General features: G+C 49.7%; 1 protein-coding gene across 5 annotated transcripts; it reads right to left on the bottom strand.

The window, feature by feature from the left end:
• On the bottom strand, nt 1-26,136 carry Ubn1 (ubinuclein 1). 5 transcript variants are annotated; one of them, XM_070003545.1, is made up of 18 exons: nt 25,332-26,136; nt 22,463-22,751; nt 18,320-18,406; nt 17,757-17,852; nt 17,083-17,217; nt 16,347-16,450; nt 15,247-15,685; nt 11,034-11,104; nt 9,379-9,508; nt 8,955-9,073; nt 8,675-8,803; nt 8,391-8,534; nt 7,479-7,529; nt 7,338-7,380; nt 5,300-6,367; nt 3,893-4,142; nt 3,597-3,686; nt 1-1,969 (listed from the first exon to the last, which is right to left on the bottom strand). In XM_070003545.1, exons 2-18 carry the CDS (start codon nt 22,709-22,711, stop codon nt 1,920-1,922), a joined length of 3,255 nt encoding a protein of 1,084 aa, XP_069859646.1. In that variant the 5' UTR covers nt 22,712-22,751; nt 25,332-26,136; the 3' UTR covers nt 1-1,919. The 5 variants fall into 5 exon arrangements, with proteins under 5 accessions (XP_069859646.1, XP_069859643.1, XP_069859647.1 ...); XM_070003542.1 differs by having other exon boundaries at nt 5,300-6,499; XM_070003546.1 differs by lacking the exon at nt 7,479-7,529.
• Between the last annotated feature and the right edge of the window lie 133 nt (nt 26,137-26,269).

The raw sequence follows: 26,269 nt of genomic DNA on the forward strand, positions 1-26,269 counted from the left end.
AACCTTGAAACAATTTATTGAATTGCTTTATACAAGATTAACAATTTCCATACCACCCCCTAACACCAACATAGTCGCTGCACAAAAGCCACAGCCCCTCTCACACCCAAGACACAGCCACACCCACTAAGTGCTCTGAGTCGGCCGCCTCGGCTGCAGCTGCCGGCAGACCTGCCTTGCTGTGGCTGTTCACGTCACCCATTCGCTCGTTACCACAAATAAAGCATAAACAAGAAAAGGAAATCTCAAACTCCCCATCAAAGAAACATTTCCCTGAGGCAAGAGGCATCACTAGATTCCTAAGGATGAGGGCATCCTGCTCCAGCTGCACACTCTGGCACTAGAGGAGGGAGCACCCACGGGGGCAGGGCCCGGTGGTCTCGGGCAGAGGAGCCTTTGCTGATGGCCTCGGCTCGGCTTGGAGCTCGGCTATACAAATCTCTTCTTTGGCTCTTTTGCTACTACCTAAGACTATTCTGTAAACAAACTGGAGATCCAAGTTGCAAAAAATATATATAGTAAAGGGTTAAGGAATCCACGTGACCCAATGTGAAACAGATTGGTTCTTCTACAAAAGGGGTCAGGGCAGAGGCCAGGACAAACAGCTGACAGAGGTCTTGCTTCCGGGAGGGGAGGGGAGGGAGACTGAGCGTCAGCGCGTCCATGTGTCCCCACACGTGCTGCTGCGGTGCCCAGTGCTCTCCAGTCTCACACTGCCTGGCTGGACCAGCCAGACCCACCGTGTGGCACAGACTTAGGACGCCTGTGTGAAATGGCTACTGGGGGAAGCGTGGCCAGCCTGGCGATGGGCACTTGGCGGTCACTGTCCTCGCCTCTCTCCCACGCTCCCGCTAGTCTGCGCACCCTCTGAGTCAACACCAAACCCGCCGCCTGGAGAGCGCTGCGCTTCCAGGCCTGCTCTACCTGGCAGACGCTTCAGAGGCTGCCCTGCAGCTCTGCTGAAGGATTTCTACAAAGACAACCGGAATGTCTATCCGTGACTCAGAATCCTTCTGCCCTCACACAAAGGGCTTTGGGATCTGCAGTCCACCTGCACCAACTCTGGAAAAATAAAACAGGAAGCCCTGGCTCAGCCGGGACCTGGGATCTGCAGACCCAGACAACCTTTGAGTCAGGACAACACAGGCTATAGGCTGTGCAACCATAAAACCTCAATGAAATAAAACTGCAAAACAGACGTTATCTTTTAAAAAGGTCTTCAAGTCAGATCCACTCGGGCTGAATGGACCTGTGTTGTCAAATTCTGCTCCACCATAAAGGCACTGGGATTATGTCTTCCTGTAATGTGGTGTGTGAAGGGCAGCCCCGTTCTATCCAATGCGTTCAATGGTAAGGATGAAAACTGAGCCCATAGCTGTCTTCTCTGAGACCTTCACTGTCACGTTCGGAGGAGAGCCGGCCCCTGGTGAGCACACCCTGGACGTTCGGGAGTATTTTTTCAAGGAGATAAGGTCTCCCGTGTGTGGCTCTGGCCCAGGTCTTGTCCTTCCGAGCACACAGCCTGAGGACGAGATGCTCCTGTGGCCATGAGCCTTTGACCAGTAAGGTGCTGTGAGGCTCTCGGACCAAATGTCAGGACACCACAGAACTAAAACGGCTGTGCCAACTGCTTTGCCAGTGGAGCTCATAAACAAGGGGCTTCCTACGACAGCCTCGCACCCCCTCCCCCAGGCGCCAAACTGCCCCTCCATCGCCACCCAGCCACAGAGGCCCGGAGCACCAGGGCGCTAAGTGCTTAGTGGGAGGCGCATACAAGTGCTAAGGAGCTCCACTCGGAAGCCACATCTGCTCCAGAGGAAAACCAGCAGGCAGGACGAGTGTGGCAGGTGTCCATCATCTGAGACCTGTGTGTTGGGCTTCCATCTAGAGGCATCAGCTGAGCCTGTCATCTGACGCTGTCACAATTTCCGTGGGACTCCAGGTCCTTTCCCATGAAGCTGAGAGGCATCTGGAAAAGAGTAAGCAAGAACAGAACACGAGTCTTTCAGGAGCCCCACTTCCCTTAGAGCAGAACAGCCAAAACTCTAGGGGGACATTCGGACAGCAGACGTCCTCAGGCCTAAGCCAACGCCTGCCTCCGGCTGAGTGCACTGACACGCACAGCCGGCAGCACACTCCATCCGCGGAGCAGCAGCCTGCAGTCTGAGCGGGGCCGCTTCCGTCTCAGGCCACCACTGGGGCAAGGATGATGATCACGTGGAACTCAGTGAAGCTACGAGCATTCTCCTGCCATCAGGAGACCCCCGGCATTGGAGGGAGAGAGTTACGAAAGCACTAATGGACTGAGTCACGGGGTGAGAGGAGAGCAAAGCAGCATGAGTCACTGCGGGGAGCCATCCCTGGCACTCTCCTGTAGCTGAAGTCGGTGCACAGCGCGCGCGCGAAGACAAAGCTTGCTCATGGACACCTGTTTTAGTACAGGTCTGAATGCTTCATTTTACATTCCAGTGCTGGAGACAGAACCCAGGGTCTTGCTCATGCTAGACAAATGCGTTCCCATGGATGAGCCACATCCGCAGCCCTTCTGAATGCCTGATAATTACCCAAGTAAAAACAGAAAAACAGACCAAGAAAGCAACCTTTTCCTTTTGTTTCCAGACTCTGGTTTTGGTGATGTTTCTCCGAGGACTGTTCCTCAGAGCAGGCAGGGGCAGGCCGTCTCTCATTCACCCAGCACAGCCCGTGCCCAGGCAAGCTCTGCAGCGGCCCTCCCCTTAGCTCCCGTGGCAGCACCGTCCACGGGAAGCCCACGCCTGCCACTGCTCTCCAAGCAGCCGCATTTCCATCTGCAGCTCAGTGAGCCATCCTTGCACAGAGATGGTTTCTTGCATTCATTAGAGAGGCTCGGGCCTCCGTTTGGGGTGCGGAGGCCCACGGCAGACTAGGGCAGATGAGGAGCAACGGGCCGGCAGGAAGCTCATCTTGCTGCACACCAAACCCACAGGGCTTCACTAAGCTCAACTCTGATTTTGGACTCAGGGCCTTGTGCTCTCCTTTGGCTTACAGAAGAGCCATGCTACAGGCATGAGCTAGTACCCTTCCTTTTGTGTGCTGGTCCTAGGGCTCGAACTCCGGGCCGGGGTGCTGTCCCTGAGCTCCTGTGCTCAGGCTAGCATTCTACCAGTTGTGCCACAGGTCCATTTGCAACTTTTAGGTGGTTAATTGGGAGATCAGAGTCACAGATTTTCCCGCCTGGGCAGGCTTCAAACCACGTCTTCAGATCTTAGCCTTTTGAGTAGATAGGATTACAGGCATGAGTCACCAGTACCCAGCTTCCCTTCCTTCCTTCTTTTAAACTAAAATGGAAAAGTAATGCTAAAGGCCAAAGCACCTCTGCCTCAAGTGCTCAGGCCCCATAACTTTCTGTATAGGCCACGTCTGACCCAGTGGCTCTCCCAAGCAGGTGCCAGGGAAACTCTTAAGTACAAGAGACTGTGAAGCCTGAGTCTCAAAGGACAAAGCAAGACAAGGACAAAACAGTGAGGCAGACACTGACAGCCCCAGCAGCAGGCAGCACCAAAAGATGGAGGGAATGGTGCACAGAGCGTGTGGCACGCTGCCCGTCTGGTGATTACCTGGCAGACTCTGCGGGACATGGGTGGACACAGCAGCGTGTGAGAGAGGCGCTGCGTGGGGCGGGCTGGAATGCAAGCCAGCCAGAAGACCTGAGAGAAACAGGAGGGAGAGAAGAACAAAACACACACATTGAAGACGGGATGGAAAGGCAGCTTCCGAAGATCAGAGCCCAGAGAACGAGCAGCTAGGCCAAGACCACACCCAGAGGTGGCGACTCCCCAAGAAGCTCCCCGTGGCCACGCACACAGGACCCACGGCACACCACACAGGGAGGAGACAGGAGACCCGCACTTACTGTGGCTGAGGCCGTGGTGGAAGGTCCCAGGGGCTGGGCCGGTGACAATGGCATCTTTGGAGACCCCTGCTTTGGCAGAGGAGTCCGCACTGAAGGAGAGCATGTGCACCGGGAATGGGACGGGGGTTATGATCCCCAGTGAACTAGAGTTCATGGCCCCCGGCAACTTGGGGCTGCTGGACTTGTAGGATGAAGACAGCAGGTTTAAGGGAGAGGAGCTGGTCAGCAGCACAGCCCCACCTGTTCCTTTCTGGGGAGGAAAGAGCCAAGCGGTCAGAACCCTGGTCGACTCACACCACACCTGATCACATACAAGATGGGGACACACACATCTAATGCCCCTGGGAAAGCACCCTCCTACCCTGTAGCAACCGCCACCTCTACCCCCCAAAAAGGGAATAAGGGCAGTGTGTAAGAACTGGCTTGGAATGGTTCCAGGATGAGTAGATACTAAATATGCCTTCTTTTTGAAGGAAGAAAACAGTATTTCATATCCATGATGCAGTGTGAGCGTGTGTGTCTACATGTTTATAAACATCAAGAACATATACACACGCCTCACATTTCTGTATGTATTTATCATAGAAATACATGTAGCAAATACATTCCCCTCCAGGAAAAACACCTGGAAACAAATGTGCATACTTCACAGGGTGGTCTGACCCTTAAGCCAGACCTGTCTACAGTTCTGTGTATAGTCTGGAAAAAACAACAAACAAAAACAAAAAAACACCTCGCCCATTCTCCCAATCGGCATCCAAACTCTTTCTCTGTGGTACTGAGGACTGAACTTAGGGCTTCATGCTTGTTAGGCAGGTGCTCTACCATATGAGCCATGCTCCCAGACCTCTTGCACTTTGCTTTTCAGATAGTGTCCCAAGCTGACTTTGCCCACGCTGGCCTTGAACCTTGATCACTCTGCCTCAAGTCTCCTGAATACTGGGATTTCTGTATCAGACCCAAACTTCTTTACTCCTAGGCAGTATGCATTAGCTGCTGGACTCTTGTCAAAGTCAGCCACCTTTGACCTACAGAGTTCTCCAAAGTCAATCAGAGCTGACTGCCTGCTCTGCTCTCAGAAGACCGGTGCTCCCGGGGCAAAACACTTCCTTCCACAGGGCCACCGGACAGGTGAGATGGCACTTCCTCGGCACGGAGGAATGCACAGGTCAAGAGACCATGGAGGGCAGGTTCTCACCTCGCAGCCCCTACAAGCCTGGTGCTCTCTGGGTTTTGGCTCTACTCACCTCCAGAGGAGATGTCAGGCTATCTTGATGAGACTGAGCAGGAGCCTGGTCCTCCTCTCTTCACTGCGCTCACTGTCCCCCTGACCTTCAGTTCCTTACCACACTCCTAGCCCACGGAGGCCCAGCGTACTCACTCTCGGCTGATCCCCGAGATACTCACTGGCAGGGAGGTAGACGATGTCACGCTACTAACCGCAGCGGGCTTCAGGGACGAGGTCAGTAACTTTGCCACTCCCTGGGTCCCACCACTGGAATCCCCGTTTGGGCCACCGGGAGGGGCCACCAGGGTCAGCTTCTGGGACACAGGCGGCTTCTTCACTGCTGAGCCGGGGATGGGCCGGTTGGCAGGCTGCCCTGTGGAAGGGGACTGCATGCCGGGGAGCAGGCCCCCGGATCCGGAGCTCTGCGTGGTCCCTGCTCCAGAGGAAGAACTGCCAGAAGACGCCCCGTGTTTGGAGACAGAGCTGGAGAAGGGGTTATTCTTGTATGACGGCCCTGCGGACATGGCTGGGTGCGGTTTCACTGCGTGGCTCAGGGCAGTGGAGGATGAGGCCGGGCTCTTATGAGCGCTGCCGCTCGAGGCCGGTGTGGGGGGGTGGAAGCCCTGGCCTTTGGCCGCCGTCTTCACCAGCTGCAGCAGAGAGCGGTGGCACTGCGGGGAGGCGGCCTTGGGGCCCTGGAGCTTGTTGACAAATGGCGCTGGCGGAGTGAAGCTTTTCTGTGGCTGAGAGCCTGCGTGAAAGACTTTGAGCTGGGGGCCGGGCGCGGGAGCTGCCGTCTGGGATCCATGAGACGTCCGTGGCAGGCTGTGGTGTTTGGCTTTGGCCTGGTGTGCGTCAGGCAGGCCCTTGCTGAGCGGAGGCTGGCAGGACAACTCTTTGTAGCCAGAACTCTCTGGCTTTTTCTCCTGAGAGGACTGCCCGAGTGCTAGAGCCTGCTCAGCCAGAAAGTTGAGCGGCGACTGCAGTGTGCTGGCAGGGGAGGGTGCGGAAGGGCTGGACTTCACGAAGTTCCTTTTCTCTTCTATGCACAGAGCAGCGGAGCCTCTGTCTGCCGGCGCTCTGGAGGGCGCTGGCAGCGTGAGCTCCGAGCCTCCAGATGCTCTGCCACTGAGCACGGCCAGCTCCTTGGCCGCAGCTTCCACGGAGGCAGCGGGATTCCGAGCCAAGTCTTCATCCAATGAGTCCTCCAGATGGACAGGAGCAGGGTCAACAAGGCCACCAGACACCTGCAATGGGAGCTCTCTACTAGCAGCCCCAATGCTCAGGCCTCCCCCCTGGTGTTCCGAGGGCAAAGCGGCAGAGCCGCCAATCTGTGCTGATGGGACGGAAACTTTTTTATCAGGCTTAGTGGATGAGTCCTAAAGAGAGCAGAAATACTGCTTAGAACTGTCCAAAGGTGGCAGCACTGGCCTACTGCGAGGAATGACTCGCGCTGCAAAGATCTGCGCCTTTCTGTGTGATGACAAAGCATGGGGTGGACGAGGGCAGGTGTGCTGCCCGCCTTCCCTCTCAGTGCTGTCCGGAGGGGACATGGCTGGCCAGGGCCGCATCTACCCCCGCATGCTTTGTTGCTAACACATCCACAGGAGAGCTTTGCTCTGCTTCTGAAAGCATACATGCCCAACCTGAGAACTGCCGAAAACCAGCTTTCTTTTCTCAGTGCCCATCTTGGTCCCTGGATCTGTCCCGTCATCCCTGTATCTCTGACACTGGAGAAGTTGGGTAGAGACTCAAGAATAATGACTGACTTATACTCTGATTCTTGAGGTCTCTTTTGCTTGGGCTAAGGGAATCACAACGCCTAAGAAATGGTAAAATCTTGGCAACTGGCACTGTCCTCTATGTCCTCTGTGAGAGGGGCTCACATCCTCTAAGGTAGCTTTCCTATCTGTGCACTTCCTGCACTTAGCCAGAAGTGCCTCCTCCTAAGAGGACTACCACGGGGCATGGCCCGCACAGCTTCAAGCCCCCCCACCCTCCGGCCTTGGCCGGCTGACCCAGATTCACAGCTGACCAGCCGTGGGACCACAGGGGCAAGGTTGTGGAGAACTGAGCGAGGCTAGGGGGTTAAGTACCCAGTGCAGGCCTCTGCCTTGGTGCAAGTTCGAGTGCCATTTGAATAGCTGTTCCCCAGGCTCAGTGAGCTGCTCTACTAGGAGGAGAGGAAAGCTAGTGTGGGGCCAGCAGCTGACTCACCTTCACCTTGATTTTAGAAGGGGCTATTACTTTCTTCTTGGCCCTGTTCAAAGGAATGAACACAGAAAAGGTTCAGCAGAGAGTCACATAAGGAGACAAAAACAAACGTGTCCCCCGAGGTGCAAACACCGACACACTCACAAGATCGACGTCAAGTGTCCATGGCCTCGTCGACTCTCCTTAAACAGAGTCCTGAAAGGAACAGAATTCTGGGCATTGCATCTGCCCCTGGACACCACAAGTCTGCTTCTAGACCTTTCATGGAAGCCCCAGTACACAGTGGCTATTCCTAATTAAACCTGTTTAAGTGGTAAGCCCAACGCTATGAGGGTCTAAAGAGGCTCCAGCAGCCACCCCAGAGCCAGGAGGCTATGGAAACTTCACTGAGAAAAGGCTGCGCCCTGGCCAGGCCTCCTGCAGCCACCTTCTAAGGCAGCAGCACTTTCTTGGTTGCCATGCCCAGCCCGCCTAAGGAGAAAACAGAGTGGCCCACAGTGTGTCATTCCAAACTCAAGCATAAATTTTTTTTGTACAAGTCCAACCTATAAGCAGAGAAGAGCAAATCCTAAGACTGTCTGATGTGTCCAAATCATAAACAAATCAAGCTTCAGCTCAATGGAGACCAGTTCTAGCTGGTCATTATTGTGTATGTCATTGTTGTGGAAAATGACACCTGTCACTTCTGGAAAGAAGGCCGCCACGGAGATCCAGTAAGCCGTCAGCCCTGCTACTTGCAAATGAAACTTCTCAGGACCATGAGTAATATCCACCTCTCAGGCCCAGGTAGGAGCCATGACACCGAAACAGCAAAATACACACAGGAGAACAGTGAATGGCCAATCTCAAACTGAAGCAGTACAAAGATTGAGGAGGAGAAAACTTCCCTGCGGCGAGGAGACCCTCATAGCTCCCAGGATGTTGCCCATTTACTCAGGTGACATCTGACTTGAGTCAGCTCGACAGTGACTCGTTGGTCCGGCTTTACATGCTGGACCTTACGGGAGCTGTCTGGCGGGCTGCCTGCCCTGCTCTCCTCAGCACGCTGGCTCTCACCTGGCCTGCATCCAGCCTTTAGGCCACAGAGGCTTGACCTCGGCATCCAGAAATGCCTTCACACAGTCCTCCCAAGCCTGGGCCTTGTTCCTCTCCAGATCATGGCTCTCCAGCTTGATCCTCACCACTTGGCACAGCAGCTCCCTGAGGAGTAGGTGGAAGTCAGACACTTGCTACTCATGCTGCCTGCAGCAGCCCCATGAACATCACTGGCTACACAAGGACATGCTCGGGCACTGGCCCCAGAAGGCCTCCAAGGAGGCCAGCTTCCAAACTGGGCGCACCTGATTTCATCATTCCACTGGAATTTCTTCCGGGGCCCCATTATCCTCCTGCCCCCCTTTTCTTCATCTTCTTCTTCATCAGAACAAATCCGTTCCCTCTGCTCCTTGTCTTTCTCTTCTTCTAGCATCCTACAGCGGGAACAAAAGCAAATCAGCCCTGAGGTCTTCCCATCCACCCTTTTCCATTCCCCACACAGGGTGAAAGGGAACACTAAAGTGTGAGGAGAGGAGAAGGGACGGGCCAGGGGGGTCAGGATGAGCAAGAGCTGAAGATACGTACTTGGCCACCTTGGCTTGCGTGTGAGCCTGGCATTCATCTTGGTACTTGGCCACTTGCTCAGGCATTGCCCTGCCAATGGCTTCCTTGAGCTTCTGGAGAGGCTCCTTCAGACGCCCGCCCTGCAGAGAACAGCACAGGACACAGTAATGAAGTCATAAACTTCTTGAGGAAAGCAGGAACTATTTCCCAACAGTGTTTCTTTTCATCAGTTCCCAGTTCTACATGACTAGGAGATGAGGGAAATTCTTACCCCTCCAGGTTCCGCAGCTGGATAAGCAGAAAACTCCCTCTTTAATGCCTGGCTCACATATCACTCTCACCCCAAGGACACAAGCCAAGGGTAATCAAAGGGAGGCGGCTCAGCAGCAGGGGTGGCCCCTATGCGGACGCAGACAGCCCTCTGCTGGGAGATGAAGCTACCCACCTGCTCACAGAGGTGAAGTTTGCGGGCACGTTTGAGCAGAGCATCCTTGCTGCAGGGCAGGAACGAGGCAAGGTAGGCATATACCCCAGAACGGGTTTGGCTACTCAGCTCCCGAGTTTGCACCTCTATGCTGAAGAACAGAAGAGAGTTGTCAATGGCCTGCACTGTGGCTCAAAGTGGTTGAGCCTTGAGCAAAAAAGCTCAGGGATGGGCTGGGAAGGTGGCTCAGTGGTAGAGTGCTTGCCTTGCATGCATGAGGCCCTGGGTTCGATTCCTTAGCACCACATAAGCAAAAAGAAAAAAACCAGAAGTGGCACTGTGGCTCAAGTGGTAGAGCGCTAGCCTTGAAGTGAAGAGCTGAGGGACAGCACCCAGGCCCTGAGTTGAAGCCCCATGACTAACAAAAAAATAAATAAACAAAAAAACAGCCTACAATGGGCACTGGTGGCTTGTACTTATATCCTAGCTACTCAGGACGCTGAGATGTGAGGACCGCAGTTCAAAGCCAGCTTGGGGTAGGACAGTCCATGTGACTGTTGTCTCCAATAAATTACCAAAAAGCTAGAAGTGGAGCTGTGGCTCAAGTGGTAGAGCACTAGCCTAGAGTAACCAGTTCAGAGACCATGCCCAAGCTCTGACTTCACGTCCTGGGACAGGAGCGCGCGTGCACACACAGGCACAAGTAACAAAAAACAGAGGCTAAGAGAAAAGGCTCTGAGTAGGAAATCTTATGTAAACATAAAAGTTTCAAAGTGAGCCAAAGTGCCAGTGACCCAGGCCTGTAATCCTAACTACTCAGGAGGCTGAGATCTGAGGATAGCACTTTGAAGCCAGCTCAGGCAGGAAAAGTCTGTGAGACTCATTTCCAATTAACCACCAGAAAACCAGAAGTGGAGCTATGGGGAGCACTAGCATAGAGCAAAGAGTCAGGGACAGCGCCCAGGTCCTGAGTTGAATGAAGTCCCACAGCTGACTACCCCTTTCCTCCCAAAAAAGTCTCAGAGTGGAAAGTCATAAACTTCTTGAGGACAGCAGGAACTATTTCCCAACAGTGTTTCTTTTCATCAGTTCCCAGTTCTACATGACTAGGAGATGAGGGAAATTCTTACCCCTCCAGGTTCCACAGCTGGATAAGCAGGAAACTCCCTCTTTAATGCCTGAGCTGTCTTATTCGACATTCCCAAGTGGGTTCCTTGATGACATCAATCTCTCTTCTATTCTAAGCCTAGCTGCCTTGGTCATAACACATGTTACCTGACCAAGTGTCCAATCCATCCTGGCTAAGGCAAGACCATTTGTTAAAAACATTCTTATGTCTGGACAACTGGCCTTTTGTATGCAAGGCACCTAGCTATGAACCACACACTCCTGCTATACAAATAACACAAGCAGGGGGACTGGGCAGAGGAATCCAGTTGAGACTCCCAGGTAGTACTGCAGGGCTTGGGGGGACGGTCTATGGGAGGAGTGTGATGGGAGGAGTGAGGTGCTGGCAGCGGGGGAAGTGAGACTAAGAGAACACGCAGGAGATTCTGATGAGCACCCCAAGGCGGAGCAGGCTTGAGTCCACCAGGCCGCCACACAACCTCCTGGACAGAGTCAACTCTGCTCCCCCAGGCTGGGAACAGCAGATGCAAACAAGTAGTGATACTCACTCCAGCAGGATGCCATTCATATCCTGGGTGAAGAACTTCTGTCTGCTCTCTCCCTCAGCAGCTCTGGCAGCCTGGTTCACAGCGGACAGTAACAGCCGTTAGTGCCCTTCCCCACGCGTCCCTCCCGCTCACCCGCAGGCCCACGCATCCTGATGCCGTAAGAGCACCTGTCGATAAATGCTGACTTCTCCTCAGTTCCCATAGCAGGCTGCATGTGTGGACTGAGCAACCCTAGGACATCAGTAGCAGTCACACAACATCAAGCTACACAAGGACCCTCAAGCATCCTGAGGCAGAGGCCAGGTGCATTGGCTGCCCAGCCTATGTCCAAACTATTCACTGTACCATGAGCTGGGACTTCCATTCACGGAGAGCAGAAAAACAACGAACAACTTTCAACAAACCTACAAGACTTAAAAGGCTTTTTATCTTCCTAATAACAATGTGCAGCTTCAGCATTATCATCCTTGGAAAGTTCATGATCTACTTAGGGCATCGCACAAACTCCTATCCAGACGGCTAGAACCCCATAGCTTCCTGCTCAGCCAACATTCTGGAGAGCCCTGACTGGTCCCCAGCAGCAGAGTCCACCAACTGCCTCAGTCTGTGGTCTCACAGCTTATGGAAAGCTACTGAGGCAACGTTCCCCACCCGGTCCATTAAACCAGGCTCTCTGAGAACAAGACCCAGGAATGAGGGGCTGGGAAGGTGGCTCAGTGGTAGAGTGCTTCCTAGCATGCATGAAGCCATGGGTTCCATTCCTCAGTACCACATACACAGAAAAAGCCAAAAGTGGTGCTGTGGCTCAAGTGGCAGAGTGCTAGCCTTAAAGCAAAAGAAGCTCAGAAACAGTGCCCAGGCCCAGAGTTCAAGCCCCAGGACTGGCAAAAACAAACAAATAAAACCACTCAGGAATGAGTGTTCTTTCAAAGTGTTCAGACATCAGAGATCTTCTGTAAGCGTCTCTCATGTGCAAAGAGGGTTGAGACCACTGACCTAATAAACTAGAGTTGCTTGTCTGAAGGCTTTAGGCAAAATAAAACTCCTGAAGTCAGACTTGAAATATAATAGTGTTGGCAAACAGGGGGAAAAAGATGACTGTTTAGGAGGAAGTGATCTTTTTAAAAAATTTTTGATGCTGATAATGGGGATTGAACTCAGGACTTTATGCTCTTGCTTACAGCTGGTGCTCTGTCACTTGAGCCACAGCTCTACTTCTGGGTTTTTGCTGGTTAATTGGAGATAAGACTCACATGGACTTCCCTTCTTGAGCTGGCCCTGAACCAGGATCCTCCTAGCTCAGCCCCCTGAGTAGCTAGATTACAGGGGTAAGCCTGCCATGAGTGAATTTTCCAGTCTAGTACTACAATCCCTGCCCCCCAACAGGGACAGCTTCTCTTTGGCCTCCTTAAATCTGGCTGTTCACCTGGGACATGGAAACATCATAGCACAGTGTATTTCTTTCTATTAACCTATAGTCCTTTGTTCAATCGACTGTCTATTCACATAGCAAAGAACACTTGTCAATAACTGCCTATTGTGTAAAAGGTCCTTAATAAATGTCAGCACGAGTGATTCAACAAATAGCCAGGTATCACTGTAAGAAGGCACACTGAAGAAAGAAAAGCTTAATGCCAGTCAACCACAATCAACTTGCAGAAGATACGCACATCTCAAGCTCCTGAAGCTGCTTGGGCTAGAGGATGGCCCAGTGGCCACATATGAGAGGTGTGACAAGGAAGAGGGAGAGGAGGCAAGGAGGAAAGGAAGAAGGGAGGGGCAAGCATGTGTAATTTCTCACACTTCAGAAGCATCTGGAATTACACTTTGTGCTTTAAAGATACTGGAATTAGCCAAGTGTCCATGGCTCACACCTGTAATCCTAGCTACTCAGGAGCCTAAAAGTCTGAGGATCACAGTACAAAACCAGCCTGAGCAGGAAAGTCAATGACTCTTACCTACAATTAACCACGTAAAAACTGGAAGTGGAGATGTGGCTTCAAGTGGTAGAGTGCTAGCCTTGGGCAAAGCTCAGAGACAGTGACCTGAATTCAAACCCCACAAACGACCAAAAAAGGGCCTGAGCACTCTCCCTGAGTGCATGATACATATGACCTCTATAGAAAATTAAGGAGAGTGAGAAATACATAACATGGCTGATGATAGACTTCTATATATCAAGTTTAATTTTAACAAGCAATGTCCATTTCAAGATCAAGGACAAGACTCCTTTTTAGGTACAAATATCTACTCATGGCTTTGGGGATTAAATGCAACTTTTGGTGTACAAGGCATTCTTCCCTGAGAAGACCTTTCCCAACACATTCTCAACAGAGCCAGGAGGTCCAGAGCGTCACGTGCCTGTGGACGGGCCACAGGGGCCCCCAGTACAGAGGCCTGGCAGGAACAAAGCATCTGAGGTCGACCTTGAAGTGGCATGAAGTAATTTTCTAAAATCCGCCTTTTTGTTAATGCAGCCATTAAAAATAGTGAGGAATTTATAATAATATTTATTTAGAAAAAAGGAAACAATCACAACTATAGCCACAGCTGCATAGAAACATGAACACAAAGGTAAACTAAAAATGTCTTTGGACTACTGGGATGAGGTGTTCCCCACGCTGCTTTCCAGTTTCATGGAGCAGCGCCAGCTGGTGTCAACTTCCCACGTAAACACTATCTTCAACACAGAACATCGACCTCTCCAGTGGTCAGCACCCCACTAGGACCCTGGCCCACCTTGTCTAGGGATCGTCAATGCCATCTGTCACACGCAAAGGCAGTCACTCAGGAGGGGCAGCTTTTCATAGCACACCTACCCAGAGAGGCCTTCTCACACATAGCTCAATGTCATTCAGGCTGTGGTACTGTATTGCATTCCTGCTACACACATCTCCGTCTTTCCCCAGAAAATGAAACAGAGTGTTAAGTGACCACACTAGACAGAACACAACATGGGCGAATGCCAACATACCCAAGAATTCTGCTTTGACTTTTCTCTATCTACTACTATCATAGTACTTAACATAACTAACAAGATTTTTAGAGGGTATAAAACAATTTGATTATAAATAAGAGGGTTGGAAAGAACAAGGGGTAATTTTTTTAAACATGAACTCTGGGAGAAAATACAGAAAGTATGACCAAGCATGCTAAATTCAGGCTCAACTCCTTCTGTACCTCAACATCCCATAAAACTATATTAGGAATCCCTGACATGGGACAATTCACTTAAATTCATTACATTCAAATGAATACTCACGCTCACCACTGCACATAAATTAACAAGGATGAGCTAGAGATTGAATAGTATGTTTTATCTGTTCTATATGCTGTGCTCAAGTTTCCTCTAAAAGTGAGAAAATCATCTGTAGCAGTGGTTGACATTTTACCCTGTCCTGAAACATACATGTTATTAGACCTAACAGTGATTCTGAAAAGCCTAGGAGAATCATTGGTTCAAAACTTGCAGCTTTTGAGTATAAATGCCACTGGAGATGCAGTACAAATCATAGTGTATGAGTTGTTCTTTAAAAGGTAATGGTATCATAACTAGCGAAGTATACTAAGCTCCTAGTTAGTACTAGATCACTGAACTGCTGGTTCTTGGTGCCGAGGGATCAATGCCAGGACAGAGGAAGGCAGCCCAGTGCCCTACACCAGAGGCAGCTGCTCCTACTGACGGGCCTGGACAGCACTCCAGCTGCTAAGCTCAGTGCTCCTGTTTGTCACCATGTGGGCACCGCTGTGATCACCATTAACCGCACCCAGCACAGGGAGCAACAGAAACCCAGGGGCAGCCAATATACACGCTCTATGGCCACGTCCATGTTTTCACACTTCAGTGGCCCCCCAAAATCTTCACAAGAATGCTAAGATGACTCTGCCTCAGCTGTGTTGCTGCCAACATCAGTGTTTATCTAGTGCCCAAAAGGAACGACACCGAATGGGAAAGAAACTGATAGGCAGAAAATAGAAAGAGAATAATATTGCCCCAAGAAAAATACATTTTCCCAAAGCGAAAGAACCAAAGAGGCCTAAAAATCAAAGTTGTTTCCTTACTCAGGCCAAAAGGAGAGCCTGGAAAGAATTTGTACTTTCGCTGCCAACTCACTAAGAGTTTCTCTGGGCATCAAGCTCCATGCAGTGCAGAACCAAAGCCAAGCTGCCCCAAGTGCTCGCAGGAAAGCCCAGCCAGACCGTGTCACCATACCTGAGCCAGCTCCTTAACGCGCTTCTCCAGGGGCACTGGCAGGCCTTCGGGAAGGGAGGAGGGCTGCCTGAATTCCTGCTCCAGCCCCACCCCCAGGGAATCACTTCCATCATCCACATCTTGGAAGGGGCTTCCTTCTGGAGACTCACTGAGCAGATGCTCCAAGTCCAAGTCAGTCAGTGAGTCCATGGCGCTGGCGGCTTGGAGCAAGTCATTATCAGAAGTGGAGCCAAAGAGTGAGAGCAACGGGTCAGAGGCATTCTCCAGTTCCCGCAGACTGTGAGCTTCTGACGAAGATACAGCTACAGGCTTATGCTCCTCCTCCCTCTTTTTCTGAGCTTCCTTCTCCTTCTGAAATTTCTTCAGCATCTCTTTAACACTTAACGCCCCAGAATACTTCTTCTTCTTCTTCTCCTTACTGGCATTGAGGGCTGTGAAGCTGCAAGCAAGAGCGAAATCGTTACTCTGACTACAGGGCCCTCCACAAGCTACTCAAAAGGCCTTCACCCCTGCTCCCAGGGCAAAGTCTCCAGGTGAGCCTCAGTCAGTCCACCCTGTTATCTCTCCTCCCTCCTCTTGGCATATGGAGATCGTTCTTGCTGGACCAAAGCTTGAGAGTGAATACAGGTTAGCAATACAGTGTCACATAAGCTAAATATCCGATGAGTTTTTAAGAACCACTGCCAGGCTGAAATAAAAGGTTGCAAAAAAGGGAAAGGGCAAGCAAGGTGTTCAAGAAGAGAGCAGGAGCAGCAGAGAACAGCAGCAACTTGAGGCAGCTAGGGGGAGACTTGAGTGAGGAGGCATGACCACAGAAGACAAGGGCAGACACAGACACAGAAGCAGAACTGGGCCAGAGAAGCCCCTGAGAGAGCAAGGAACATCGGCAGTCACAGTGACAGAAATAGCTGCCAACACTGACAGGGGAACAGAGATGACAGCGGCGGCCTATGCCCATCAGGCCCTGTGGGAGGTGAGAGCGAGTGTGAGGGCCCGGCCCTGCTGGTACTTCTGAAGCTGGGGGGGAGGCCGAGTCAGCTCCCGGGTGTCCTGCCCTCACGGGTCAGACTTAATCCTAGCGAAAAGCTGCTGCCTCTCACCCGGCTTTGGAAAACTTGGACTTTTTCGATTTCTTCTCCTTGTCATAAGTGTCATCTTTTTTCTTCTTCTTTATCTTCTCACCACCTTCCTTCAACTTCCGCTTCTGAGAATTAAAGACAAGGCACAGTTACGCGGCTCCCTGAGTCAGGGAGCAAGTGCACCACACGCACTGGCCTTGCCCCGCCCAGGGCACCTCCTGAGACCTGGCTCACATCCATGAACAAAAAGCTTCTCCGAGCTCTGCCTAGACCACAAACCCACAGCATTCCCACCAACAGTGTCTTCCTGGAAACACCCAGGGATGGAGACCACGGTGGCCACTCTGAACCTGGAACCTTGCTCTTTTGGATGGACTGGATGAGGGCTCTACCTCTCATGTTAAACTACAGGTAGTGTTAAGTAGGCTCAACCTAGGGCTACCTGGTTCTCAGTGGGTCACAGCTCTCCATGTCTACAGAGGGCCAGCAAGGGTAAGACACACGCCCTGGCAGCTCTCCTCCCCAGTTTGAGACCACCTCAAGACAGAACCCTGCTGCGCTGCTGGGGTGTCCTATGACGTGGACACATTGAAGGCTGACCAGCACCCATTATCATATCACCTTGGCACAGTTCTGCTTTTCCACTAGTTTCTTGAGCCATTCCAAGAAGTGACACAGTCTCAAGAGTCACCTACTGACCTCAGAGGGTCACACCAAAAGGAGCATTTCTGAAATCCAAGAGCAAGCATTATCTAACCTTTGGGGATTTTTTCTTCTTTTCTTTAATAAAGTCATCCTCGGATTCTGATGCTTGTCTAAACTGCAGGGTTCCGGAGTTAATGTAAAATCCTCCATACTTGGTGGTCAAAGAAGCGGGAACGAGCTCATCATACTGAAGGGTGAAAACAAAAACATCAGCTCTGATTCTATGGTCCAAAGATACCAAGTGCTTCTCAAAAGATGTGACTGCTGAGCGCCTATAATTCTAGCCACTCAGGAGGCTGAGATCTGAAGATTACAGTTCAAAGCCAGTCCAGGCAGTAAAGTCCATGAGAAGACTCTTATCTCCAATAAACTACTCAGAAAAAGATGGAAGTGGTGTTGTGGCTCAAGTAGTAAAACATCAGCCTTGAGCACAAAGAGGCTCAAGGACAGCACCCAGGACACAGTTCAGGCCTCGGGCTCGGCAAAGAAAGAAGATAAAAAGATATGATTATGGCTCTGTCACTCTTTAGAACGTGTATTTATTAGGAAATCCTCCCACCAATCAGAGATGTGCCAACGACAAGGCAGACAGAGTTGACCTCTGTCAAACTGCTGCTCATGCTGGGAAGACAAGCTGCCTTGTCCCCCCTCTCTCCCATGTCCCGGCCTCTGTTCACAGGAACCAGGTGCAGTAGTTCTGATAGGGAATTTTCATTAAGTACTCACCGCTTCAGAGTTGTCGATGAAGGAATCCGATTCATCGTAACCATACCCCATATCAATCAAATCCTGTATTCTGTCTTTTCTACGTTTCTTTCCACCCTGAAATTTGAAAACAGGAGTCAGTTGCTTCTTGATAAGACACAGAATTAAATGTTGTATTGAGCAAGCTACTCAGCTATTGGTTAAATGCTGTAAAACACTGGACCAATCACACAGTTACATATACACCCCAAAACCTCCTTCCCTCAAGACCTTTGAAAATAGGCCAGATTTGTATTTGCATAAAATGGCAGCAGAATAAATTGCCTTCTTATGCTTTATACCAAACAATTCCTTTAAAGCTGGTTGCAGGCCCAGTTCATTTGCCCCTTTACCTTACTTGCCCCTGCCATGCAAGATTGTGGTACCTTAACATATTCAAACAACTGCATGCTGTTTTCTCTGAGAACTATGCTTCTTTCCAAACCAGAGTTGATTACATGATAATCCACCAGAGGCATATGTAAATGTCTGGAGACTTCTCCCACCTAATGAAGTTGTATTGTTGCCCTAGAGAAAAATCTTACGTATTTTTCTTCAAATTTCCGTGCCAGAGCTTCCACTTTGTGCCTTTCCTTTTCTTCATCATTGAAAGGATCTGAGAGATCTTTTTTCTGTAAAAAGATAGTTTCATAAAAATTAAGTCACAAAAGGTTATCATAATCCTAGACCAGGCATGATGGCTAAAGCCTTTAATCCCAGCTACTCAAGAGGTGGAGATCAGGAGAACTGAAGTATAATGCCTAGTCTAGAAAAAGCCAGTGAGACCCTCCTACCCCACCCTACCTATCTTAACAAATAATAGTAGTAGTAGTAGTAGCATGTGACTGAGGAGGGAGGTACAGGTAAGAGAATTATAGCCCATGGCAGCCCAGGTACAATAAGATCCTACTTTAAAAAAATAATTAAAGGGGGGGAGGGGATGCTGGGGAGGAAAGGGATGGTAGGGGAAAAACAAAGGAGGGGGTAACAATGCTAGGAAATGGACTCATTACCTTGCTCATGTAATGATAACCCCTCTGTACAGTATCTTTACAATAAAAATATATTTAAAAAATAACTAAAAACTAAAAGTAACATAAATAAATAAGTAGATAAATAAATTAATAGATGGGAAAACAGCTCAAGCCATACAGCACCTGCATAGCAAACAGAAGGTTTGGGGTTCACACCCCAGTATAACCCACACTAGAAAAGTTCCATAGCCCTGCTCACAGAACACTCACCGACAACTCGGCACCTACAAAGTCCATAATAAAAGCCATTTTTAAAAAAAGATTTATCTGGGCTGGGATGTAGTTCAGTAGCAAAGCACTTGCCTAGCAAGTGCAACGTCCTGGGTTCGATCCCCAGTACCAAAAAAGAAAAGACAAAAACAAAAAAGATTTATCTTAATTGTTTAAAAGTAAAATTCCAATTCATAAAATTCAACAAAACTTGGTCAAATGCCTATAATAGACTATCACAGCACTAGAAGCTATGGGCCTTCACAGAAAATAAAAGGTGAGTGATTGGGAAGGTAGCTCAGTGGTAGAGTGCTTGCCTTGCATGCCTGAGGCCCTGGGTTCGATTCCTCAGCACCACATAAGCAGAAAAAAAAAAGCTGGAAGTGATGCTATGGCTCAAGTGGTAGAGCGCTAGCCTTGAGATGAAGAGCTGAGGGACAGCGCCCAGGCCCAGAGTTCAGGCCCCATGACTGGCAAAAATAAATAAATAGAAAATAAAAGGTGGGATGCTCAATGTCTACAGATCTGTGTTCTATGTTTGTTACTAACTCAATAATCTCCTCATGCACTTGAGAACATTCGAAGAAGGGATCCACAGCCTGACTTATAACATCGTTAGTGGCTCAGAGGTAAATGTTCTACAAGTTCTTGACAAATGTTCTGCCTTCCTGTTTAGAAAACTGGTCTTAATTGCATTTGTCAAAGTCAAACCCAGGTTCATAGAATTCCTATTCTTGGAAACTGAACTTCAATGGCCCATCCTCCTCTCTTGTCCTCTAATCTCAATACTTCCAAATATTTTCATGAAGTACTTAGGATCCCAAAGCTTGTTATTATTATATAATCTTATTCTTGCTCAAGTAAATTTTCCAGTTAGACTTTAAGCTTCTTGTACAAAGAATCTTAAGACTGTGTGTGTGTGTGTGTGTGCGCGCGCGCGCATGCGCGCGCACGCATATGTGCCAGTACTAGGACTTGAACTCGGGGCCTGTGTGCTTACTTTTTTTTTTTCACTGAAGACTGGTGCTCTACCACTTGAGTTAAGGCCCTAATTGCAGTTTTTTGGTGGTTAACTGGAGAAAACTGTCTCAGGGACTTTTTTGTCCCAGCTGGCTTCAAACCACAATCCTTAGATCTCTTAGATCTTAGATCTCTTATAAGAGTGAGCCACTGCCCATGTAACTAACTCCTCTGTACGATAGTCTCACAATAAAAAAAAAAGAAAAAAAAAGAGTGAGCCACCTGCATCTGTCAATAAGAGCCTTTTATAAGACTAATAATAAAAGCATATTTCATAAGCTGTGCAAAAGATTTCAAAGTATACCAAAACCTATAATGACTGGATGCTTGTTTGAAAACAAAACACTCCTGGGCCAGGCATAATCCCAGAACTTAGGAAGTTGAGACAGAAGGACTGGGAAATATAGGCCAGCCTGGGCTACAGAGCAAAAGAAACCCAGGGACAGTGCCCAGGCCTACAGTTCAGGACCGGGGGTGGGAGTGGGAGGTGCAGGGGGGCGGGGAGGGGGGAAGCAAAGAAAAAGAAAAAGCAGGGCATAGTAGCTCATGAGATAGACTGCAGGAGAGCTGGGGCCAAAATGTGCAAGAGACCCAATCTCACCTAATAAAAATCGTGCATGGTTATGTGTACCTGTCACCCCAGCTACACAGGAAGCATATGTAGGCAACTGTGGATTGGGCACTGATGGCTCACAGTTGTAATCCTAACTACTCAGAAGGGTGGGATCTAAGGATCGCAGTTCAATTTATTTGCCCAGCTGGGAAAATAAATCTGAGACTCTTATCTCCAGCAAAAAGCTGGCAGTGAAGGTGTGACCCAAGTGGTAGAACATCAGCTTTGAAGGGAAAAAAGGACGAATGTGAGGCCTTGAGTCCAAACCCCAGTCCCTGCATACATGCACATATCCCTCCAAAAAAAATAAAAAATAGGAAGACTGTGGCCCAGGCCAGCCTTGGCAAAAAATAGGACCCTATCTCAAAAATAAGCAAAGAAAAAAGGAATATATGCATGGTTCAAATGGTAGAGTGGCTGCCATGCACAGTACCACATAGACACACAAAACCCTCTTTTATTCTACCCTCCCATAATTGAGAACTGAAATCCACCATCTTTAAAATAAAGCCAGCTACACTGGCTCTCAACTATAATCCTAGCTACTCAGAAGGCTGAGGTCAGTAGGACTGTGTTTGAGGCCAGCCTAGGCAAAAAAAATTCATGAGACCCCCACCATTCACAACAGAAAAAGTTAGGTGCAGTAGTGTGTATCTGACATCCCAAACTACACAAGAAGCATAAATAGGACCATGGGCCAAGCCAGCCCAGACAAAGGGCAAAATGCTACCTCAAAATAACTACACCAAAAAGAGCTGAAGACCCTCCCATAGTAGAGTACCTGTCTAGCAAGTCTGAAACCTTAAGTTCAGACTCTAGGGCTGGGGAGGTGGCTCAGTGGTAGAGCGCTTGCCTTGCATGCCTGAGGCCCTGGGTTCGATTCCTCAGCACCACGTAAGAAAAAAGAAAAAAAGCCAGAAGTGGCACCGTGGCTCAAGTGGTAGAGCACTCGACTTGAGCTGAAGAGCTGAGGGACAGCGCCCAGGCCCAGCGTTCAGGCTCCACGACCGGATCAAAAAAAAAAACAACAAAAACAAACAGACTCTAGAACTACTGCCTTTCAAAAAACAAGTGGTTATATTGTCTATCATAAGGACTATCATATATGTACCATTTCAGTACGTAATATAAATAGGTGACTTAAAAGCTTGTGTTAATCTGTATCCTCTAATTTTTCTACAATGACCACATATAACTTGACTGGTTGAGATTATTAAGAAATCCCACCAGTACTTAGCACTACTGGATTTAATATGAACTTCTTAGTGGTTGGCAAAACAAATCTGCCAAGGAAATCATTTAAGAAACCAAACTGAAAAGTTACAAGTGAATGGGGGGACAGAGGGAGGCAGAAGCAAGTTTCCACCCATAGAGAAAGAAAAGTACTAAAAATTATTTCCAAGAGATGGGCAGTAAGTCCCTTCTTGTCTGTCCTTCTGCTAGTCAGAGGGAAATGCCCTTGAAAAGGAAAATGCCCAGCAATGCCCTAGCACTTCAACAATCAAGAGTCTCATTTACAACTTCAGCATGACAAAAATGCAGTTTCTTTCACTTATTTTATTAGCCAGACTCAAACTGCCTTGGCTGTAACACTGTACACTTCTCTCTAGTGTAAGTGGGAGAGTGATTCTAGAAAGAATGCTCTCCCTTCATGTCCAGTGGCAGGACCGGCTGGCCTTGTGCTTGCTGTGGTGAGGGATCTTGGGCAGCCTGGGCCTCTCTAGACTTACTTCTCTGCTCGGAAGGCCCACATGCACATGCTGACCCCTTCATGTTACGTCTGCAGTGCGATTGTGGACATTCAAGAGTACCTTGTCTCCGGGCTGAAGGCCTTTCACCTTTCCACGTATATTCTTCACCAGCTCAGGGTAGAAGAACTCTGGGCAGCGTTTGTGATCTGGCTCAAAGAGGGTGAGTGTAATCCGAACAGCTGCTGCAGCTGGCTCACAGTCCTGATGCTGTTCTGCTCCCCCAACTTCCTCTTTTCGAGACTTCTTCAAAAATGCAGGATTCAGAGAACCTGGGAGAGAGGTGAACTGGACCCTGTGGGGCTCCGACATGGCTACCAAACAAGTCTTAGCAGATGTCACTGCATGGCTTCTGTTGATATTGAAAAGAAGGACCAGGTCAAATCAAGATGATAAAAATAAACATTTCCTGTTCAATTATACGGTTTAAATAAATTTCATTGTCAAAAATCCATTGTTAAACTTATTTTAGCTACCATTCATTGCCTTTCTGGTTAGGTAATTCATTCTGTATATTAAATTAGTTTCTTAACTGTATGAGAATCACTGCAAATTCCACATTCAGGTGATAAGCCAACAATTACCCAATGAAAACCATACTCTTCATGTATAACCTTTCCCATTTCTCTTACACATAGAACACCCTTTTCCAATAAGAACGTAAGCTCTAACTTGGTTTTGCCCCAGCACCAATCATTAAATAACTTCCATTCCCTGCTGATTTGGCATGTAGTATAGAGTAATGCCTCAGAACTAAGGTTCATTTTGGAAAGCCTTCTGAGATATTCATCTAAAAAGACTCTTTAGCCAGTGTTGCACTATTTTGGAAAGTTTGTTTGTTTGTTTGGGTTTTTTTGGTGCCAGGGCTTGAACTCAGGGCCTCATACTCTTGCTTGGCTTTTTCACTCAAGGCTGGCCCTCTACCACTTGAGCCATATTTCAAGTCCTGGCTTTTTGCTGGTTAACTGGAAATAAGAATCTGTCAGACTTAACTGCCTGGGCTGGCTTCAAACTCCAATCCTTAGATCTCAGCTTCCTGAGTAACTAGGATTACAGGTATGAACCACTGTTTCCCTGCTAGTTTGAAAACTTTTGGCATATCTTAATATGCTTATCTTTATTATTCTTCATTTTTGAACAGTTGGCATGTCTAGACTGTTCATTATATGCAAATGCTGTATCTCCAGCCTAATTATATTTTCTTAAGCATTGCAAATTAAAAGCATAACATGTGCTTTTCTAATGTATCATTCTCTTAAATGTTCCAGGTATTAGAATAACAACACATTATGATTCTAAACCCCTTCTGAATGTTAACAGACGATAGGTTATGTTTATCAGTTGACCTCCTCCAAAATCTGAAGTAAAGTTGAAATAGTTCAGCGAATTTAAAAAACTGAGTCAATTGCTTAGAGAAATTTAATGTTATAATGGGGCCAATGTTAAACATTTGTCAAATTAGGATTTTTTAACAAAGTCTTAAATTTGTAAATTTGTGAATAAAACGTGTTCAAAATAGCTAAGGTTTTAGATTAAACTTTAAGAAGTTAGTATTATTCTCAGTGTTCTACAGAGAAATAGTCCTCTTACTCTTTTTGCCCAAGGATAGTGCTCTACCACTTTGAGCCACCACACCACTTTGGGTTTTCTGTTGGCTAACTGGAGATGAGTCTCAAGCCTAAGCTGGCTTTGAACTATGATCCTCAGATCTCACCCTACTGGGTAGGGTTAGTGGGAGCCATCAATGCATGGCCTATGTATGTATGCTGCTGTAGAGACATCTATTTTTTTTAATCACTCACTTTCTAACTAGTTATTGATAAAACAGAAAAAAATGAACTCACTTCTGCTATATGCTAATTTTGTAATTAACCCTTTCACCGAATTCTTGGGGTTTTACTCCTTTTTTCCCAAACCACAGTACTTTCATCCACAGTCTTTCCTTTTCTGGAAAAATCATAGTGATTTTTTTTTTTAATTTTTTTTGTCGGTCGTAGGGCTTGTACTCTGGGCCTGGGCGCTGTCTCTGAGCTCTTCAGCTCAAGGTTAGCACTCTACCACTTGAGCCACAGTACTATTTCGGGTTTTCTGAGTGGTTTATTGGAAATAAGAGTCTCACAGACTTTCCTGCCTGGGCTGGCTTTGAACTGTGATCCTCAGAGCTCAGCCTCATGAGTAGCTAGGATTACAGGCGTGAGCCACCTGCGCCCGGCCATGGTGATTTCTGTTTCTTGTCTTATTGCATTGGCTACAATCGCCAAGGCATCCTTTTGTCAACTACCTGACTTTTAGTGAGAATGCGTCTAGATCAAGGGCGATGCTACCCTTCACGTTTTACTTTTCTTTTTTAAACACCAAATCATCACAGTATGCTTAAATTCCTAAAAACAAAACACCAAAAAACCCCTAGAAGTTCTAAATTAGGAACATGTGTGGAACTTTATTAAATGATTTCCCAGACTCTTAAGTAGTTTTAGTCCGTGAGTCTGTCTTTAAACGTAGACCTACGACGAATTCACAGACCTTAAGGAAGCTGTTTCCCCAAAGCAAAAAGCCAGGCTACAGGAACCACCAGAACCTCGGCCAAGCCAACGCCTGGGGGGCGGGAGTGGGGGGAGGGCAGGGGGAGGAAGGGCGTGTAGCCCTCCCAGCCTCCCAAGACAGAGGTGACTCAAGGAAAGCCAGGTTACCTCTGCGCTAAGACTACACGGAGGAATTGGACCCTCGGGAGTCCCTACCTGGGAACGGGGCCTCTGGCAGGACGCCCGGCTTCTTCTACCTGGTCTACAAAAGTTTGGGCGCCGGCCCCGCTCGCTCGCTCGCTCGCCCCACGGCGGCGAGCGCTGACGTCAGCCTCCTGGCTGTCACAACTTCTTTCAAAGTGTCAAAACTACCACCGGGCTAACCCGGGAGCCCAGACCCCGACACGCACCTTTGTCCCCAGCGCCGTCGCGGACTGCACACGTCTCCCCGCGGCGGTCTTCATTGCCGGTCGGGCCGACCGGGACCCCGGGTAGCCGTGCGGTTAGCGGCCGGCAGCCGAGCCCTGCCTGCGGGCGGGCGGGCGGCCCATGGCGGGGGGTGGGGGGGTCCCCGCCCCGGGGTTGGGGGGGGGAGAAGAGCTCGTCGGCCGCGCCCGCTGGGGAGGAAGCGGAGAAATGCCAACTCCACGTCCGAGGAGCAAGTCGGGCGGCGCCGAGGGGGGCGGCCACCGAGCGCCCCGGCAGGGCTGGCGGCGCCGATCCGAGGCTCGGACGCTGCTCTGGGGAGCCGGCCGTCGAGCAAGGAAGGTGCTTCTCAGAAGCCCGTGGCGGGAGCGGCCAGCGAGGCGTCCCGGATCCGGAGCGCGGACCCCGAGGTAGCGGGCCCTCCCGGGCTGCGGCCGAGCGGAGCCCACCGAGCGCGGGATCCCGAGCTCCGGCAGAAACTGGCTTCCAGGCCGCGCCGAGGTCCGTCAGGGCAGCTCCCGAAGACAGCGATGGGGGCCGGCGGGTGCTCAGGGCTCGGGAACGGCCCGGGGCCCGCGCCCGACTAACGGCTGTAACGGAAGCGCCGCGGAGGGGGAGGTGAGCTGGGTGCAGCGCTCAGGGGCCCCGCGGGCCGCGAGGCCGGTTCTCGTCTGCGTTCGGCCGGCCCGCACAGTCGCCGCCGCCACCACCACAAACCGTGGACGCTTCGTTGTCACGAGCCCGAAAGAGGGGGAACACAGCCGGGAGTCTCGGGGCTCCGGCGCGCGGAGACCAAGGCGCCCGAGTCACGTGCCACCGCGCCAGCCTATGAGCTGCGGCGGCCGCGGTGACGTCAGGGCGGCGGCGTGGCCGCTGACAGCCGGCCCCCGTCACGTGGCCAGGTCCACTCCAATGGGCGGCG

Source organism: Dipodomys merriami, unplaced genomic scaffold (genome assembly GCF_024711535.1).
Source record: "Dipodomys merriami isolate MVZ:Mamm:240054 unplaced genomic scaffold, mDipMer1.0.p SCAF_60, whole genome shotgun sequence".
In the NCBI taxonomy this organism is placed as follows: Eukaryota; Metazoa; Chordata; class Mammalia; order Rodentia; family Heteromyidae; genus Dipodomys; species Dipodomys merriami.

Coding starts and splice junctions, on each gene's coding strand:
- Ubn1 (XM_070003542.1), bottom strand. CDS start 22,711: ATGTCGGAGCCCCACAGGGTCCAGTTCACCTCTCTCCCAGGTTCTCTG. Junction 9,509..11,033: donor ATGAATGGCATCCTGCTGGA/GTGAGTATCACT, acceptor TCTGTTCTTCAG/CATAGAGGTGCAAACTCGGG. Junction 8,804..8,954: donor ACGCAAGCCAAGGTGGCCAA/GTACGTATCTTC, acceptor TTCCCGCTGTAG/GATGCTAGAAGAAGAGAAAG.